The sequence below is a fragment of the Diabrotica undecimpunctata genome, chromosome 2 (genome assembly GCF_040954645.1).
Source record: "Diabrotica undecimpunctata isolate CICGRU chromosome 2, icDiaUnde3, whole genome shotgun sequence".
Taxonomy (NCBI): Eukaryota; Metazoa; Arthropoda; class Insecta; order Coleoptera; family Chrysomelidae; genus Diabrotica; species Diabrotica undecimpunctata.
The window spans coordinates 1133930-1154445 of record NC_092804.1 but is presented as its reverse complement, the minus strand read 5'-3'; the positions used below and the strand labels follow the sequence as shown (position 1 = coordinate 1154445).

At 32.5% G+C, this 20516-nt stretch overlaps 1 protein-coding gene across 2 annotated transcripts; it reads right to left on the bottom strand.

Moving 5' to 3' along the window:
* Positions 1-12842: 12842 nt before the first annotated feature.
* Positions 12843-19634, bottom strand: LOC140434035 (juvenile hormone acid O-methyltransferase-like). Of its 2 annotated transcripts, XM_072522019.1 has the most exons (4): positions 19491-19634; positions 18725-19127; positions 13178-13452; positions 12843-13038 (listed from the first exon to the last, which is right to left on the bottom strand). In XM_072522019.1, the coding sequence occupies exons 2-4, from the start codon at positions 19090-19092 to the stop codon at positions 12863-12865; spliced, it is 819 nt and encodes a 272-aa protein (XP_072378120.1). In that variant the 5' UTR covers positions 19093-19127; positions 19491-19634; the 3' UTR covers positions 12843-12862. The 2 variants fall into 2 exon arrangements, with proteins under 2 accessions (XP_072378120.1, XP_072378119.1); XM_072522018.1 differs by lacking the exon at positions 19491-19634 and having other exon boundaries at positions 18725-19206.
* Between the last annotated feature and the right edge of the window lie 882 nt (positions 19635-20516).

The following is a 20516-nucleotide window of genomic DNA, read 5'->3' as shown; positions in this document are numbered from 1 at the left end:
CATTACATATGTAATGATTGTGCAGATTGACTCCCATATAAATTTGTAACGACGAACGCGTGTATAGAAGTATAACTTCTACCGGCAGTCCCACTGGACTGGTTTTTTTTTTTTTTGTTATATTTTGCAAGTACTGCTGGTCTGCTAACTTGTATGTGTTTCTTTTTCTTTTGAGAATAACGTTTAAGATTTGTTATTGGATTGATGCCGTATCTATTTGAAGCAATGTAAACTACGGAATTATTGATCCACGTAGCTACTAGTACAGCATCCGTTTTACTAATAGTACTTTCATAGTATCCCCTTTCCTTTTTCTGAATATTTTTTTTATCTAATAAAGGACAGCTCCTACTTAAACGGTTTTCCCTTATAGTTCCCATGTCTCCGTACCCTTTCAAACGTAAATAAGTAAATAAACTGAAGGTAGTAAATAAATTGTTAAAGTAAAATTAGAATGCCAAATATTAGAGATTATCAGGTAGTTCATCATTTTCACCAGTGGTTCTGTCGACTTTCCAAAGTTTCTTTGGTTCTAGAGTTCATATAAATATATAGTCGGATTTTTACAGTTGTCAGTTCAAAAATTGTATTAAAGTGTAAAAAAAAGTACGAAATAGTAGTCACAGTAAATAATTGAAAGAGTCCATTTAACATTTAAACTTTTTCAATTTTATTAATATCTATAAAAATAATAAATAAATAATAAAATTACTTAAGTCAATTTTAAACATATTATTTCATTTTAAAAAATACAGAAAATATAGTATGAAGCATGGCGCTAGTCTAGAGTACCGCCTACTGTACAACTTTTTTTTTTAAACACGTTTACTTTTTTTTTATTTTATCTATTACTTGTTTTTATATACGTTGTCGTTTCCATGTCAATTTTTTTTTGTACTTAGTAACCTTGTGTCATAATATTTAACTCAAACTGAAGCATAATTCATAATTTAAAAGCTAAAACAAAGACAAAAACCTTCCTGATTATATTTAATGAGTTAATCCTTCCAAAACTTTACAAACGCTGGAAAATGTCACATGGCTTAATATAATATGGTGTAGAAAATTTGAAAATCGCAGAAAATCCTTTACGTGTACATCAGGCCGAAAGCAATGTCACGCTTTAGGCGATCAAGTCTACCGTATCTGCAACATCAACGGAGTTTTAACGGGCGCTTTCAGGAAAGCAGAAGTTGCATTTAATGTGTAAACTGCTTTTTGTACTAGAAATGTAGAATTAAGCATCAAGTCGGTATTGAGGAAACTGTATGTTTATTTTCTTTACTATTTTCCCTTTTTACTAACCGTTTATGACGTTTATATGCTGAAATTCTTTTAAAATGACGTTAAACAAATACAGAGGACAAGTACAAATTTATACTAAAGATCTGAAGGAATTGCAAATAATAAAGATTTCGAAAATAGAATCCCTAGCAGAATTTTGACTAAAACAGTATATTATTTCGATTAACTATAGATATAATAAAAAATCAAAACTAAGTAATTATAGTATCATCGATCTATCGATATCTTATTGTATACATTCTGGAGATATTCTCTATCCTATATATTTTACCGATCTCCATTCGTTGCTTATGACTTATGACTTATCGTCATATTCTTCCAACAAGTTTCTTAAAATTTTCACTACTGTTGCGGCAGTTTTATGACATTCGCTCCATATTGATAAAGTCTCTTGACGAACACAAAAGAAGTATTAAAGAATATAGAATGTTTGAAGTGTAAAAAAATCCCGAAATGTCTAGTAATGTCTAAAACGTCAGAAAATGTATATAAACACGTGAAGTTGACAGTCCAATAACAATAATATTTGAGTTTTTGAAGTTAATAATTGTCATTGTTTAATAGAGAAATAAGTAAGAAAAAGATTTGTACAAGAAGTAAATACAAAGATGGAGTTTAAAGAAAAACAAATGCAGGAACAGTGGAAAAAAATCCAACAAAGAATAAAAAATGCAGCAGATAAAGTGGTTGACAAAACGCAAAATAAAAGAAGTCATATTTGGTTTGACAATGAGTGCAAATTAGCAGTAAGAGCAACGAATAAAACAAGATAGAAATGGTTAAGTACAAGCAAAAATGAGGAACTAAAAAAACACAAATATCAAAGGCAAAAGATAAGGAAATTATATAAATTGAAAAAAATATTAAAAAGCGGAAGCAATTATGAACTATATAGAAACAGAAAATAAAAGACACGACTCAGAACCATTGTACCAATACTTAAAACTAGGTACCCGAAATCGGATAGCTAATACAGCTATAGAAGCAGAGAAATGGCAGAAGTACTTCGAAGAAATATATCAAGAAACGGATAAAGAAGAAGAAAGAGAAACAATAACGTACACAGAACAAGATGAAGAAGAAGAATAATTGACCTATACAGAAGTGAAAAAGAAAATATGCAAATTTCTTCTTCTTCTTCTTTCAGTGCCTATTCGTTCCGAATATTGGCAATCATTCTGGCTATAATTATTTTATTGACTGATGCTTTAAATAGATTCGTTGTTGTTGTGGAGAACCATTTCCTCAGGTTCTTCAACCATGATATTCTCCTTCTCCCAATTCCTCGCTTTCCGAATACTTTACCCTGTAGGATTACCTTCAGTAATCTGTATTTAGTGCTGTTTCTCATTATATGTCCGAGATATTCCAACTTTCTCCTTTTAATGGTATACATCACCTCTCTTTCTTTGCCCACTCTTCGTAATACGGTCTCGTTGGTTATCTTGTCTGTCCATGATATCCTTAGAATTCGCCTGTATAGCCACATCTCGAAGGCTTCAAGTTTTTTCTCCATTGCTTCAGTTAGTGTCCAGGATTCAACTCCGTAATACAATATTGAGAAGATATAACATCGTAGGAGCCTTACTTTTATCTCCAGATTAAGATTGTGGCTTTTAAAGAGTTTGGCCATGTTATTGAATGCACTCCTAGCCTTCTCTATTCTACATTTTATTTCCTGTGAGTGATCCCATTGTTCATTTACTGTTGGATTGAATGCAAATTTAAAAACGAGAAACCAGCAGGAGAAGACGAAGTTTATCTACGACGAAGTTATATCTGCTTATCTGCAGACAGATTTATAAACTAATATATGGAGCAAAAAATTAATGTCTGAAGAATGGAATAACGGAATTATAGTGGCAATCCGAAAACAAGGAGACGACTTGTAAGAGAAAATATAAAGTAATGACGACTGGTATAATTAGAGACAGACTAACAATATATACAGAACAAAGCATAGAAGAGTACGGTTTTAGAAAAGAAAGATCCACGATAGACGCTAGACATACGCTAAATCAAGTAATAGAGAAAACATACGAGTACGACAGAGAAACACATATACTATTCCTAGACTTTACACAGACTAAGTAGAAGAAAAATGATCCAAGACTTACAAGAGAGTAAAATACCAAATATAATTATAAGAATGATAGAACTGACAATGAGAGATTTTTAAGAAATAAAAGAAATTTTCAAGAAATTCAATAAAAAAGACAAGATGTGCTCTCAACGGTACTATTTATTCGATTAATAGACAAGATAATAAAAAAACGGGTGTAGCAGTTCAGTGGGACTGTCAGTAGAAGTTACACGTCTATACACGCATTCGCCGTTACAAATTTATTTGGGAGTCAATCTGCACAATAATTACATATATAATTCTATAGGTAAGACATAGCAGAAAGAGAAACAGAATTAATAACAACTTACTAACAATGAAGGATTGAATCAATATTTTGTCGAAAATGTATATTTGCAAAAAAATTTTTACACATACTCTGCAGTAAAATTCATTGTTTATTTTGTTATTAATATAATACCTAATACAATACAAACTGCAATATTCATAAGTATTTAAAAATGACAATAATATACATCAAAAATACACTAAAATACAGTGCAACATAATTCCATATAATAATACAATACAAATTAAAATGCAATATCCATAAGTATTTAAAAATGACAATAATGTAATACTATTAATAAAAAAGTCCTCCCCGACTGGGAATCGAACCCCGGTCTCCCGCGTGACAGGCGGAGATACTGACTACTATACTACCGAGGACATGACACAAATTTATTTCAAAATTGACAGTTCTGGATCATACAGTGATTTATTGAGATTATTATTTTCAAATACAAAAGACTAATATAATTATGAACATTTAATAAATAATACAAAACATATCACATAAATAATAATATTAATAAATATTTTATTATATGTATAATATTATATGTATATATATTTTTATATAATATATATAATATTAAATTATATATTAAAAGGAACATTTTTATATTCGGGAGAGGAAAAGAGAGAAAATATATCTTCTGTCTCTATCTTACTCATTATCTTACATATGTAATGATTTCATAGATTCACTCCCATACAAATTTCCAACGTGGAGCGCGCGTATAGAAGTATAACTTCAAAAAAGTGTCAAATGCAGGAACTATAAACAAGAATGCAGTACAAATAATAGGATATGCGGACGATATACCCATAGTAGCAACAGATAAAAAGGCATTAAAGAAAACCTTCCAATAAATGGAAAACGAAGCCAAACTCAAATGACTGGAAATAAATGAAAATAAAACAAAATACATGAACGTAAGCAAGAAAAAGAAGACACAAATGACAGAACGTATAATAAATGCACACAAAATTTCGAAGAGGTGGAAACATTCAAATATTTGGGAGTATTAGTCAACTAAAGAAATGAGAGTGTAGATATGAAAAGAAGAATTCAAGCCGGAAATACAGAGTTTTATAGAAATAAAAAATGTTTAGAGATAAGAAGATAAGCTAAAACCCACAGATTAAAATCTAAAAAACGACCATAAGACCAACAGTAGTATATGCTGCAGAAACATTTATATTAACATCAAGAGAAGAAGAGCAATTACAAGTTTTTGAGAGAAAAAAAAATTATCAGAAAAATACTGGGACAGAAGAGCGAAAACGAAAAGGATGCAAGACAATGGATAAATTACGAAATACCAGAATAGATGGATCAAGAGAACATAATTAGAGCAATAAAAGCACAAAGAATTAGATGGTATGGACATACAATGAAAAGATAAAAGAGCAATCCATTAAAAGTTACAACGGAATGGATATCACCATACAAAAGACCCAGAGGCAGACATAAATTGAGATGAAGACAACAAGTGTAAGAAGACTTAAGGAGTATGGAAATTAGAAATATAGAAAGCACAATCAAAGAGAGATCATAGAAAAAGGTACTGAAAACAGCGCAGTCACACCAGAAACTGTAAAACCAAACCCAAAACGAGATGATTCCCCACACAAAAAGGATCTTCAAGTGATAACATCTTGGGCGCGTCTTCTCACTTCTTCGGGAGCGTATAGCTTGTATATATTTGTCATGGAGTTGTATTAAGTATTGTAATATTGTTACTTACTTACTTACTTACTCCGTGGCGTTACAACCCTTCGTGGGTTTTAGCCGACTCGACAACATGTCTCCACTGTTTTCTGTCCAGTTGGGATTTCCTCCCACACCAGTTAACTGTTAATGTTTGTTCGTCAGAATGTCTTCTGAGGTGTCCTGCCCATTGAAGTCATCTGGACTTTATTTCTTTTATAATGTTGGCGTCTGGGTAAAGTTCTTCGAGCTCTTTGTTAGTTCTTATCCTATATTGTTCTGATGCTTCATCCAGCACAGGGCCAAAGATCTTCCTTAGGATTTTTCTTTCCCAAACACATAGTCTCTCTTCGTTTGCCTTTGTTATCGTCCACGTTTTGCTTCCATACATCATAACGCGTCGTATGATTGTTTTATAGACCTGTATTTTTGTACGTCTTGTTAGCTGTTTCGATTTTATAAGGTTTTGGAGGGCAAAAAGACAGCTGTTGCTGGCCTGGATCCTGTTGTTTATTTCTTGTGATCCGTTATTGTCTTTAGTTATTGTTTTTCCAAGATACTTGAATTGTCTAACGCGCTCAAAGTTAAAGTCATCGATGGTGATGTTCTGACCGATTTTGTCTCTGTGTACCTGATTTCTTCATTTTAAGGTTAAAATTTTAAGGTTATGGTCTTCAAAAATTTAGAATCCTAATTTAAATTATAAGCCGAGATATTTACAATCACTATTAATATAAAATGCAATAATTTACTCACCGTCACACAAGAATGACGAATTTAAACAGATTAAAAAGGCTGATAGTACTGTATAAAACGAATGAACGCTAGACAAGAGTGATACAAACACATAAGACAAGAATGAGAATGTCTAAAATATCATACTGCACACTGGCCCAAATGTCACTTGGGCCACATTTCCATAACTAAATCATAATGAAATGTTTACGTAATCTAATTGTACAACTCGCACCATCTCTTGGTATACAGTGAAATGTTAGTTGAGCCACTTTTAGATGAACGATATGATAAAATGCTACCTATTGTACTACCTATCAAAATTATACATAAAAATCAGTTAGGCCACTCTGCTTCTGAGCGACTCAAGTGGTGGAGTTTAAATATCTAGACATCACATTATCTAGCTACGGAAAGCTTAAAACAGAAATGAAAAATAAAGTAAATAGAGCAAACAGAGTCGCAGGTTGCCTGGATGAAACAATATGGAGAAATAAAAATATTGGGAAAGAAATAAAAGGCAGAATTTTCAAAACAGTCATGAGACCAATAATGACATAAAAAAGTATTAAAAGGAATCTAGAATTATCGAGATGTCATCGAAAAATGCTGAAATGTCTGGAACCTCATAAAATGCATTATTTAAATCTAAACTAGAAGTTTAAGTAACAGTATATACCGGTCATTAAGTTATTGCAAACATGCATTGTAATACTGTTGGTGTTTGAAAAAAGTTTTTTAAAGCAGTGTCGCTGCTCGAAGATAAAAATATAGCAAGATAATAGATGAGATCCAAATATAATACAATGATAGAGGAAATTCTAAGTCAAAATCCCGACAAGATTTTATTAAATTATAAATTACCAAGAAAATTCCCTTAAAACATTTTTCTCCCTGACACTTGTGCTGTATCATAGTATAAATTTTTACTGCCAAAATATTTAGGCATAAAAGACTCACTGGTGTGGTTTAAGTAGATGGAACTGCTATTTACCGAGTTGAAAATATTGAGATAAAACGGTCTTTGATATAAATATATGGCTGGCAAAAAGGTGTATAATTTATGGGGTAAAAAATTAAGGCAACTTTTTTATAAAATGTAAAAACCATCAAACGAGCTTTAGATATAATATACAGTGGTTCTTTGTAAGTTGGAAGTATATAAAATATATTAATAATTTTAGGAAAAAAATTGTGTGTACCAAAACATCTGCGTAATCAAAAGCCTAAATGTTTATACACCTTCAGCATTTATTTTTCAGTGCACTTTTTTAAAATTTTGTATCTTGTATTGTTCAATACGGGTCCATTAAATATTTTTAATTCTATAGTATTACGAAAAGTTACAAAAGACACACACTTTACAATTGTCAATATACATGTAAGAATGTGGTTCATAACAAATGTTTAAAAACTACTGAATATTTGAATAATCTTACAAATAATATAAAACATGAAGTGCTAATCTATCTATATCAAAGGCTATGATGACAGGTCACACCGTTTGTCCAGTAAACTAACGACGCCATCTAGGAAAGAAATCTGAACTATCATCATTTGACATTTCAATCATATTTTGTTCTTGAAACGATACGTTTAATTGATAATACTGTATTAATTACATATTAATAAAATTAATAATTAATTTTAATAATATTTTTAAGGTAGAATTTAATACAAAATCATTTAAAGCTTACTGTTAGTTTAGATCTAAAATCCTAACGCCATCTGAACAAATAAATATGAACTACTGACATTTTAACCTATGAGTCAATTATATTTTGTTTTTGAAACGATACGTTTAATTAATATTACAAAAAGTATTGATTACATATTAATATAATTAATAAATAAGAGAAAAGAGTAAAGAAAAAAGAATGAAGGGTGAAAAGTATGGAAGGGAAAAAAATTAAGCTGGAAAATGTGTGTATGACGTCAAAAGGTTTAAAATAGAAATGTAACCTCGTTGTTTCTTTTTCTTGCAGTACCGTCTCCTATCGGAGGTTGGCTACCATCCCAGCAATCTTTACTTTGTTGGCTGCAGCTCTGAGCAACTGCATTGAACTGCACCCATACCACTTCCTTAAATTTCGCAACCAGGAAATCCTCCTACGTCCCACATTTCTCTTTCCCGAGATTTTTCCTTGGATTATGAGCCTAAGCAGAGAGTACTTTTCTCCTCTCATTATGTGGGCCAGATATTCCAGTTTTTTTGTTTGTATGGTTTTTATCACTTCGCATTCCTTCCCCATCTTCAGCAGAACATCTTGATTTGTTACTCTTTCTGTCCATGGTATTTTCCATGTAAACGTAAAAACAAGTCAGTTTTTAAATGCCATAGAGTTACGGAAGAAATTAGGAAAACGATTTTCATAGATTATTGGCACTTGAATTGGGACGAGCGCCGCATTTTCATTAAACTGAAAGTTGACAGCAGAAATATATCATGTAGAAAAGTAGAGTCAGAAAATGTACGATGAAATAGTTCTTTATATTATCATTTAAAAGTTGGTCAAAGTCAAAAAAGAATTCGTGTATGTAAAAAGATGTTCCTAAACACCTTATGTCTGGGAGAATGGTCGGTTTTAAACTGGGTAACAACTCAATCTAGCAGGATGATAGAAAAATTGCACACAGAGTAAAAGAAAAATGGAGATGATGAAGAGGATAATGTATATTTACGATCACATGTAAGCAGAGAGCAAGAAAAAAACGTTGAGACCAAACGTAAAACTATTCTCAAAGAGTTTTTTAATAATTTGCCAAAGTTAGAATCGCACTATTGTAGCACTACTAAAAAACTCTACTCATTTAAAAAAAAACTAAAGCAAGGGAAGAAAAACGGTATATGACAGAACACAGACAACAGAACCGCAGTGTACTATGGATGTAAAGGCTGTGCTTTTATGCCCATCATTGAAGGCATCTGATTTGTACTATCGAACGAAATTGAAAGTACATAATTTCACAATTTATATTTTTAAAACTAACAACGCATCTTGCTATATCTGGGACGAATCCGAGGGAGGAGTAACTGCTGATGAGTTTAAATCTATTATGTCACATTTCATAACCACTGAAATTGATAGCTCTAAATATGACAACGTGATTTTGTACAATAGCGAAAACGTAAATGCATTATATCCAATGCGCTATGTCTTATTTCACAAAAAACGATTGACTATAACTCAAAAATACTAAGAAAAGGAGTGTACACACACAAATGAAGTGCGATTCGATTCACAGTCTTATTGAAAGAAAATTAAGACATAGAGAAATATACTCTCCTGGTGGATAAGTGGAAGTATGTCGTACAGCAAGACTCAACCCCAGTCCCTACAAAGTTCATTACCTGGATCACCAGTTTTTTTAAATGTACAGTAAAATGAATTTTATACCCACGATCTGACCGGGAAATAAAAAAGGTGATCCCGTGGTAACTGATTTGAGATGCATTCAATATAAGCCCGAAGGTGGGGTAAATGTATAAATTAAACTTTTCAGATGATTTTTCGGATCTTCCGTGTAGGATTAAAAAGCCAGTAGCTGATGTTACATTGAAACTTCTGCACAAAACAAAAATTCTAATTCGGTCAAGGAAGTTCATTGATCTACAAGAGATTAAATCTGTCTTGCCAATAGATGTACATATTTTTTACGATAGCCTTCCTCACTACATGAAAAACTCCAGCACTATTTGTATCGAAAGTGTGTGCTCATGTATTTTAAAATAATTTATCTTAATATGAATAAATGTTTGCGTTTCTATATTGTTTATTTCTATTTTTCTAAATCTTTCTTTCAAAATGGATAGCCATTTATTGTTATAATTTTGATATTTATAATACACATATCACTATCAAATGAATAACTGATCCAATAATAACCAATACTTAATTATTAGTTTTTTTAACAATATATTTAGCAACAATTATTAATTTTCTTCTGTGATGACTGTAAAGAAAACCTTGCATATAAAATAACAAGGGTAAGGAAACCACGTATATTCTTTAAAATCAAGAAAACCACGTAAATATAAATGAACTAAAATGGATAACCTCGTATTTCACTGATTAAAAGTGATAATAACAATTTACACATAAAATTTCAGTAGGTTTAATTTTATTAGTAAATTAGCTAAATGTAATATCATTACTTAGAGTGTTTCAAAAAATGTCATTAAGCACTCAATTTCAAGGTGGCTAATCAGTTTTTACTCTCTCATGTAAAGTTTGGTTTTTGTAATATACGAGGTTTTCTGTTTAAGGCGACGTTATATCCTCCCAATGACTTAAAAAAATTATACTTAAACGATTAACATAATATGATATAAATTTACATGTTTTACCCAGATTTATATATCAATATGGCAACGATTTATTTGGCTCTATCCTGTTTTTTACTCAACTACAGACTAAAATACGTTCTTTTGTAATTGACTGACCATTGACTATTATTTTTATTAAAGTAACTTAAAATGATTACCTCTCATCCATAAATTCAAACGAAAGTCCTCTTTACTTCCGTAATATATTACGAAAATGTCATCAGTTCCATTTTTGAAGACCTAAATTAAAGTATGCTTGCTTTTTAATTAACTTTTAATACGATAAAAATCATACCAAAACTTTTAACTACTTTTGCAGGCTTATACTCTCAGAAATCCCGACATGTGCATCAACTAATTAAAATCGAACTGAATAAAACTCTCCAATTTAACTAGTCGACGTCACTCAAATATTTTCTTTTATGCTCAGAGCTATGGAAACCTTTAAGTAATTTCGTTATATGCAGTTCTAGTCAAGTAATTACTTTTGTGACAGATTTAATTTTGTGTACTGGTAGCAAAAGGCTTCACTTTAATCTGCAAATAATTAAAATAATTAAACGAGAACTACTTCACGACTACATTTATTTTTATTGCATTTTTATTCGTCATTGCATTGTGTTTTTTCACTGTATTTAATATCCTTAGTATGTGATACATGGTTTTAAATTCTTTTCAATGTTTATTCAATAGTGTTATTGTTTACCAATTTAATATAATACAATAAAACACTGAAAACTTTTGTTTACAAAACTTCCACAAAATTTATTACAAAGTCTTATTACAACGATTTCAGCAGAATGCCTTTCTCAAGTGATCTATTTTTTGCATCGTTGTCTTGTTATTCTTTCTTCTTCTTCTTCTTTTTATATAGACATGACTCTTTTCAATGTGCCTCCAGTCGTTCCATCGTTTTCGTGGTCTTCCTACTGATCGTCTTCCTATTGGAGAACCGTATCTTGTCGTCTTTACTACTCTATTTGTTGTCATTCGGCCTATATGATCGTTCCATTCTACTCTTCTATTTCTTACCCAGTTCTTGATGTTCTCCACCTTGCATCTACGTCGTATATATGTACTTCTAGCTCTGTCCCATAGTGTCTTACCATCAGTTTTTCTAAGTGTTTTCATCTCTGCTGTTTCTAACATTCTTTTTGTCCTCTCTGTATCAGGTCTTGTTTCTGCCGCGTATGTCATTATTGGTCTGATGACTGTTTTGTAAATTCTGCCTTTCATTTCTTTCCCAATATTTTTATTTCTCTATATTATTTCATTTAGGCAGCCTACGGCTCTGTTTGCTCTATTCACTTGATCTTCCACCTCGGTTTCGAGCTTTCCGTAGCTAGATAATCTGATGCCTAGATATTTAAACTCTATCACTTGTTCTATTATCTGACCTTCCAGCTCCAATTTACATCTTAGTAAATTTGCTGTTGTAACAATGCATTTTGTCGTTTTTGGGAAAATTAACATGTTAAATTTTCTGGCAGTTATATTAGATTGGTGCAGCATACGTTGTAAATCATCTTTACTTTGAGAGAGTAGTATTGCGTCGTCTGCATAGCAGATTATTTTAAGTTGTTTTTCTTCCATTTGGTATCCTTTTTTAGGCCGTACTTTTTTTATTATTTCGTCCATAATCAGGTTGAGTCCAATTTAGGACCCAGGGAATCTCCCTGTCTTATCGCAATGCCCGAAAGGTATAGGTAAAGAGGAAGAGGTACGATTTTGGCCAGTTTGCCTTCTTATTTCGATAGCTAAATTGTACGAACAGCTTGTAAAAGGCCACTTTGAGCGAGAGCTAGAAGAAAAGCATGCGCTGAGCGAACGCCAATATGGTTTTAGGGCCAAGAGATCTACCATAGATGCGGTCACAGAAATAACCTCTTTAGTTACGCAGGATACAAAGAGATGGGTGGCTCTCATCCTGCTTGACGTCAAGAATGCCTTTAATAGGCATCAAGGCAAAAATCATGTCAAGGCACAAATAATTGGGCGTTAGTGAGTACCTGGTCAATGTAATTGACAGATACTTTACTGACAGGTCCATAATAGAAAAAGAAACCAGCATCAGTTTGTCGCAGGGTGTTCCGTAGGGTTCAGTACTAGGTCCCATTCTGTGGAATGTCCTGTATAATGGGGTGTTGAGGCTACAGATGCCAAAGGAATGCACTCTTGTAGCTTATGCCGATGATCACGCACTGGTTGCGAAGGCGAGTCAGAAAACGGACATGGCCCATACGGCTAACACAGCCATGCGCCGCATTAGTAGGTGGATCGAGAGAACGATCTACAGCTAGCGCCTCAGAAAACTAAGGTAAGCAAAAATTATTAATTATTCAAAACAAAAATTTAAACAATGAATAGATTCAGATTTTTAAATTTTATTTGCTACAATAATAAACATTTTAAAATGGGTACTTATACGAGAATTGTTATTGTTAAATGAAAAGGATCTACTTTTTCGTAATTGGTTGAGATAATCTAATTTGTAGTCTTCTAATTCTTCAGCTGATATTTTCGGTAATAGTGGATTAATGGCGATACACAGTTCTAAAATAAATGAAAAAACATAAATATGACTAGAATGTTTTTAAAAAGGAATGATATTAAATATTCCTAAAAAATAAAGCAAAAGACAGAAAATTATAAAATTACAGCGAAGAGTCATCAACCAAATGTTCTTACTTACTTTGCCACACATCTTCTCCCCCAAGTACAAAATCGATGCTCTCAGTCTCAAGCACATAATTTTTAAAACCTGCATCTTGCAATAGCCGTATATATTCTTCTTTGGGGCTCTCACTGTAGTAAAATGGCGAGACAGTAGTCTGCTTTCCATATTTCTCCCATCGTGGTATCTTGCTCAGTTTGTGGAACGCCACATCTGCCAAACTATATTCCATAACTGTGAGAAACATTTGTCCGCCGGGTTTTAACATCTTGTAGAGGTTTTTAAAGGCTTGACTAAAACATTGTAATACATAAATTAACAATATAAAAGATCAATAAAAGTATGAAAATATTGAGAAAACGCATAAGAACGGGGACAAGGCAAATAATAAAGATTAAAGATAGAAATGGTCATCTTACAACCAACAGAGAGGAAACCGTTAAAATAGTTAAAGAGTTTTACAACTTGTTGTACATATGCCAACACAAAGCAAAGAGCAGAGAAGATCAAGTACCAGAAATATTAACTAGGAAAAAGAGCATTATCAACCAAGGATCAGAACTACTACCGGAAATCACAATAGACGAAATAAAACTAGCTCTAAGGAAAGCTAAGAATAACAAATCTCCAGGCGAAGATTGTGTAGTTACTGATGTAATCAAAATCGGAAGCACTTACCTACTTAAGAAATATAAAAACCTTTTTAACATGTGTCTTTTGGACAATAATATACCCGACAAATGGCACAATTCTGATTTAATTCTATTGTACGAAAAAGGAGATCCCATGAATTGTAAAACTACAGACCTAAAGTCACCTATAAAAACTCCTTACAAGAATAGTAACGAATCGCCTTTACGTCTAGAAACGAAAAAACTTTCCTACGGGATTTCAGACCAGATTTGGAACGCAATATATATAAGAACGCAACTATATCGTTGAAACTACATAAAAACACGGATCGTATCCCAATTGGCAGAGGAGTCCGACAGGGTGATACCTTATCGCCTAAACTGTTCACTGTAGTACTAGAATATGCTTGTAAAAAACTTAACTGGAAAGAGAAAGTTCTGAACATTGACGGTAGAGATTAACAAAATTTAAAATTCGCAGATGACATAGTTTTGTTATCGGACAATCTCAAGGAGATATGTACAATGCTACATGAATTTCAGTTAGTGTGTGCCAGTGTGGGTCTTAAAATAAACATCTCCAAAACAAAATTCATCACAAACCTAGTACCTAGCAGAAATATTCATATTGTAGAAAACGAAGTAATGCTAATGGAAAAATACATATACCTTGGACATGAAATAAAGATCACAACCAAACATGCAAACTACGAAGAAGAATAAACCTAGAAGGGGCAGCCTATGAAAAACTCAAAGACATCTTTAAAAGCGATATACCAATTTCTTTAAAACGTAAAACATTTGTCCAATGTGTGTTGCCTATGATGACGTATGGTGCCAAAACTTTGACATTGATAGCTACAACTTTTAAAACGCTGCAAATGGCTCACAGGAAAATGGAAAGGTCAATGCTGAGTATATCGCTTTGTGACCGAGTTAGAAATAAAGACTTAAGACCAAGAACAGGAGATACCGATGTAATTTTCCGAATTGCCACACTGAAATGGAACTAAGCCGGAATCACTGATGAATGGTGGACGAAGAGATTGCTTAAATGGAGTCCAACCCCTACTCGTTGGACTGACGATATCAAGAAAATGTCAAGAAATTGGATGAAAAGTGCTGAAGATAGATCACAATGGACAGAAATGGGGGAGGCCTATGTCCAGCAGTCGCAAGGGGTGGGTAAATTCGGAGGTAAAAAATATGCACAATCAGTCTGCATCAAAAGGAATCGACTTAAGATGCCTCAACTTAGCAGATGTGGGTAGGGACGATAGCTTAATATTATGCAAAATAAGAATTATCATAAAATACATCACATTAAAGAGAGCGGCGTTAATATAAACAAAAATCAGAGTCAAACTACTAAATACAGAATCCACAGAATACTTACACCAAAATGAATATCTGAAAATATTGCTTAGAATGAAATATTAGTAAACAATTACATTGAGATAAGCTGGAAAAAACTCAAAAATTATATAATCAACGCAGCAAAACAAGCTTTTGGAGAGAGTAAAGTAACGAACGTTAACATATCAAAAAAAGCACCATGATTAAGAGAAAGTGAAGAGAAAATGTAAAGAAAAAAAAAAGAAAGCCTTTTCACAGTATAGAACACAACAAACACAACAAGAATACTCACTATAAACAAATCAGAAATGAAGCGAATACTTTAGTAAGAAAAATAAAAAAGGGAACACTGGCAGAGCTTCTCAAAATAAATGGAACACAACTTCTACGGAACACAAAAAGAAATATGGAGAATGACCAGAGGACAATAAAAGGAGATAAAAGAATTAAAAAAAAAATTAAGAAGGAAACATGGGTAGACTACCTATTTGTTAAAGGTGATAATAATAAACCACAAACACTAGAAGTGGCGAAAAACGAAGAACTAAATATTGTGTAAGGAGAGGTAAAGGAAGCATTAAGAAAGTTTATAAAAAGTGATACAGTAGGAGGTACTGTGGTACTGTGTAAACCTGCTTGGAGTAAATATATGATGACTAGAAACGAATTGATGAATAGTAGTAAATCGATGTTAAGAACCGCTATTCTATGACACTACCAGTTCGCTCAGCATTTTTTTGTATAGAAAAAAAGTAATACAATGCCAGTATAGAAGCTTCTCTTCAAAAAGTAAATCATAACCAAAAAAGAACAGAATAACCAACAAACTCCTAAAGTACGGGGGACCAAAAGGATCTGATCAAACAGTTACTAAAACCAAAGATATAACTAAATGCAATTATGTCACTAGCAGAACAACAACAAGATTTTTGGTCGGAAATATCATGCAACGACGCTATATTTATAAGTAGACATTGGAAGTCACTAAGGACATGGGAAGTCACTATAGAATACAGCAAATTAGCATATTTACGTTTCGTGGACATAAAGAAGGCATTCGACAGGGTCAAATTAAAGGAGGTTATGCTCTTATTATAGGCAAGATAGATACTTATTCTCTTATATTGTGCTAGGAATAATTACAAAAATTTCTACCAGAACAACACAACAAACCTAAAAGCAGGATAAGACCTACGATTTGGGAATACTACTACGATTTTGGAAGATGTGACATCGGATTGAATTATACCGGATACTTTTGGTCGAAACTTACACATGATAACATACCAGCGGGTACACAAATGATGTGAAATTTAGGATTTAGTTTGTTTTTCAAGAATTTTCTTCAGTTTGAAGTACATTTTTTTTTTTAGTTTTTATTTTGGAATTAAAATTTTCGTTTATTAATTTTGGATTTCATCGTAATTGGGCTAGGTGAGCCAAGTTTAAAATAAATATATACTTACAGCCATTTTAGAATATCCTCTTTTTAATGAGTTATTGTCACATCGCTTTCTTTTTTCCTATTAGGAAATATTTGATATTTTATAAAAATATTGAAAACAAACTATTCTCTGGTAATGATATTTCGTTTTTGATTGTGAAAACCATAATTATTGCAATTAACCCAAGGTCTTAGCAAATTTTAGATAATTAATAAGATTTATATTTTTCAGCCGGTTCCCAATAAATAAGAGATTCTTCTTCTTAGGGTGCCTGTCCGTTCCGAACGTTGGCGATCATTCTGGCTATGATGACTTTGTTGGTTGCTATACGAAATAGCTGTGTTGAGGTCTCTCTATACCATGCTCTCAGGTTAGCAAGTCAGGATGTTCTTCTTCGTCTTGGGGCCCTTTTTCCTTCAGTTTTACCTTGCAAAATGCATTGTAGTAGCTCTTATCTGCCTTAATGTCTAATTATATGTCCCAAGTACTGCAGTTTACGGCCCTTCACGATGTTGACCAAATTCGCGGTTGTGTTCATACTCCGTAGTACTTCTTCATTTGTAACTTTGTCTGTCCATGGTATCTTCAGGATCTTTCTGTATAACCATAGCTCAAAAGCCTGAAGTTTTGATAATAAGTTTTCGCCTATAATGTCCACGTTTCTAGTCCGTACAGAAGCACTGAGTACACGTAACATTTAAAGAGCCTTCTTTTTATTTCTCGGTTGAGGTCATGGCTCGTGTACACAAAGCTCATAGTCAAGAATGTACTTTTTGCATTTCTGATGCAACATTTAATCTCTTGGGTATTGTCCCACGACTTATTGATTATAGTTCCCAACTAGCTGTTTTGTGAGACATGTGTTCAATTCTCATTTGGTTCACATACAGATTTGCTCCATTTATGTTTTCCTTGCTGATGATGTTCTACTCGTTTCCGTTATTTTGTTCATTAAGTTTTGCAGCTCTTCTGTGGTATTGGAAGACACTATTGTATTATCTGCATACCGCTACCGCAGGTTATTGAGCTTGACTCCATTTATTGAGAGACCTTTATCAATATCTTTTAGAGCCTCTTCAAAAATATGCTCCAAGTGCAGATTTAATGTCAGTGATGAAATTATACACCCCTGTCTCACTCCTGTATATTCTCCATCTATTCAAAGCACCGCTGTTTAATTCCAATACAGGTTAGCTATTATTTTAAGGTCTCTTTCGTCAATCCCTGTCCTTTTCAGCACTTCTATCATTTGTTAATTCCTGACTCTATCGAAAGCCTTCTTGTAGTCAATTAGGCATGCAAAAACATCACAGCTGATTTCTCTACATTTCTAAAACAATACCTGGACGGCAAATAAAACTTCCTTCGTACCAACGGCGTTCACAAACGTAAAAGCACAGCATCATATCTACCAGAAGTCACATGGGATAGAAATTTATTTAATTTAAGGCTAGGTTTTTTATTTTCTTTTTGGACACCTCCACCACAGAATGGTTTTTTTGGGATTTTTCTGTCATTTCAATAATGGAAGTTACCTTAAAGTTATTTCTCTTTTGATCCGTTCCAGATGCAAGGATATACCTTAGATCTAGCAATAGAAGCTCCAAGTTAAATTTGGTGTTAAGCTATTTGCTCACTTAGTACTATTGAACAATTTTTTGCAGGCATACATTGAGAAATTAGAGATAGAGAAAAAGAAGAAAACCTATAGACGGGCGGAAGAAAATGGGGATTGGGTATCGGAAGATACAGCAAAACGTTTTAAACCGATATGAATATGAACAAAAACACGTAAATATAATAAACAAAAAGGTTTATTATATTAGCAATTAATTTTTCAGTTATTTGCCAGAAGAGAAAAACGGCATCTGTAAATAAACTGCGTGACCTGAATTCCTGTTGTTCGACCACTAAGACGTTTGACTATTGATTTTATTTGTTATAAGTTTTATTGTGGTATCAACAAATAGAAGAGTAAAGATGACGGGGAATGGTTATCCAATAGAAAAACAATCAGTTAGAGGACCACAAAAACGATAGAATGACAACTTACAAGAGGCACATTAAAAAGCAGACAAATCAAATCTACGCGAAAATAAGAAGTAATATTCAAAACAAATATTTAAACTTACCTTATATTTTCTATCATATGTATACAATAAAAACTAAATATATGGTCGAACTTTTCAATAAACTCATCGGCGATATCTTTACTTCCAACATCACATTGAACAAACCTAGTGTTTGGCAGGTTGATATTATTTTTCGCGTACTCCAACATAGCTTCTGAGATATCCATAGCAATGAATTCCTTGTAATGATTCGGCAAAAAGGGCTGCAGACAGTACATCGAACAGTTTCCATCACCAACCCCGAGTTCCATGATCGATTCCTCGTTTTTCCATTTAATTAGGTGTTTGTACTTGGAAAGGTGATCCTTGGTGGTAGATACTGTTAAGTCGTTGCATTGATTGTACAATTCAGGTAATACCATAGCCATATTTCTTACTTAATTTGTTCAATTAATTCTGCTGTCTAAAAATATTTTTACAGACGTTACTTTTCTGGCAAATATTTCAAAAACCTTATATAGTATCATGTATGTTTTATTTATACGTATACCCTAAATTGTGTAAGAGGTTGATAAATGTTTAATAAATTACCACATAAAACGATAGCTATATTTTGAATATAGTTCGTGACCTTTGTTAAAATAAAAAAGAGTATCTACATACTATGAAGTAAAAGCAATTGTGGTAGAAGCTTGTGTGTAAATATGTTAAATGATAAACTGTTTATATATGAGCTAATTTCGACATAATAACTACTATATAATAACTATGATTGTTTAATTTTGTGGTCTTTGGAAAATTGGTATAATTTATATGTTTTTATCACCTGATAATAGTAATAATTCCTTTATTTTCCAACAAAAACAACAATGGCTGGTACTTGATGAAAATTCGTGTGAAACAATAATAAACATAAAAACAAAACACTATTTGATAATTTGTAGAAACTATTATCAACTTCACCACTCACTTCAAGAGAAAGTTTATTTCTCATAAAACTATTTAATGAATACATCGTTTACAACTTTAACATTTAATATTTCATTACCAGGTATTTATAATTACATGACTATTACATTACATTTATAAAAACATGAATTAAGCTATCTGTAAAAGAACTAAAATTATGCAGCAGATCATTAACAAGTTACACTTAAATTGTTTTAATAGTCTAAATTATAAATGTTAATACTTTCAATATATACAAAGACATCGCCAAAGAAGAGGCTTAGAAGGGAATGTTTACTCTTATCGTCGAGTAGTTTATGTCGCTTGGAATTTTATCTGGACTGGTTGCTTTCCTATTCTTTGATAGCTTTGGACCAGTCGATATATTTTCGATTTGAATTTCTGTTCTATCGTCATTAAACAGCTCCTCAATATATTATTTCCATCTCTCTAATCGGTCTTGTTCGTTGACTATAATATTTCCCTGTTTATTAAGTAAACTACTATCAAGTAACTATCAGTTATTTCTTTCACTTTTTTTCTGCAGTTTTTCTATTTCAAGACATTTGGTGCTGTACCATTTTTCTTCTGCTTTAAATTTGCTTGCAAATTGGCTTACTATTTTCCTCTATTTATCTGTGTTTGTTGCTCTTTCTGCCCAACTATCAATTACCTCTTTTCTTAGATCTTCCTGTACTATCAAACCACCTTTATCTGGGTTGTCCTTTCCTTATTTTCGTGATTAAGCTCCATTTTAGAATCATCTTTGGCATCCTCTTTCTTTCCATTCTCATCACGTGCCCATGCATCTCACTTTCTGTGCTCTTATAAAGCGACTGAGCTTGGTTCGGTATACATTTCCTCTACCTCCCTATTTGTTCGTCGCTCCCAACCTTCCTCTATG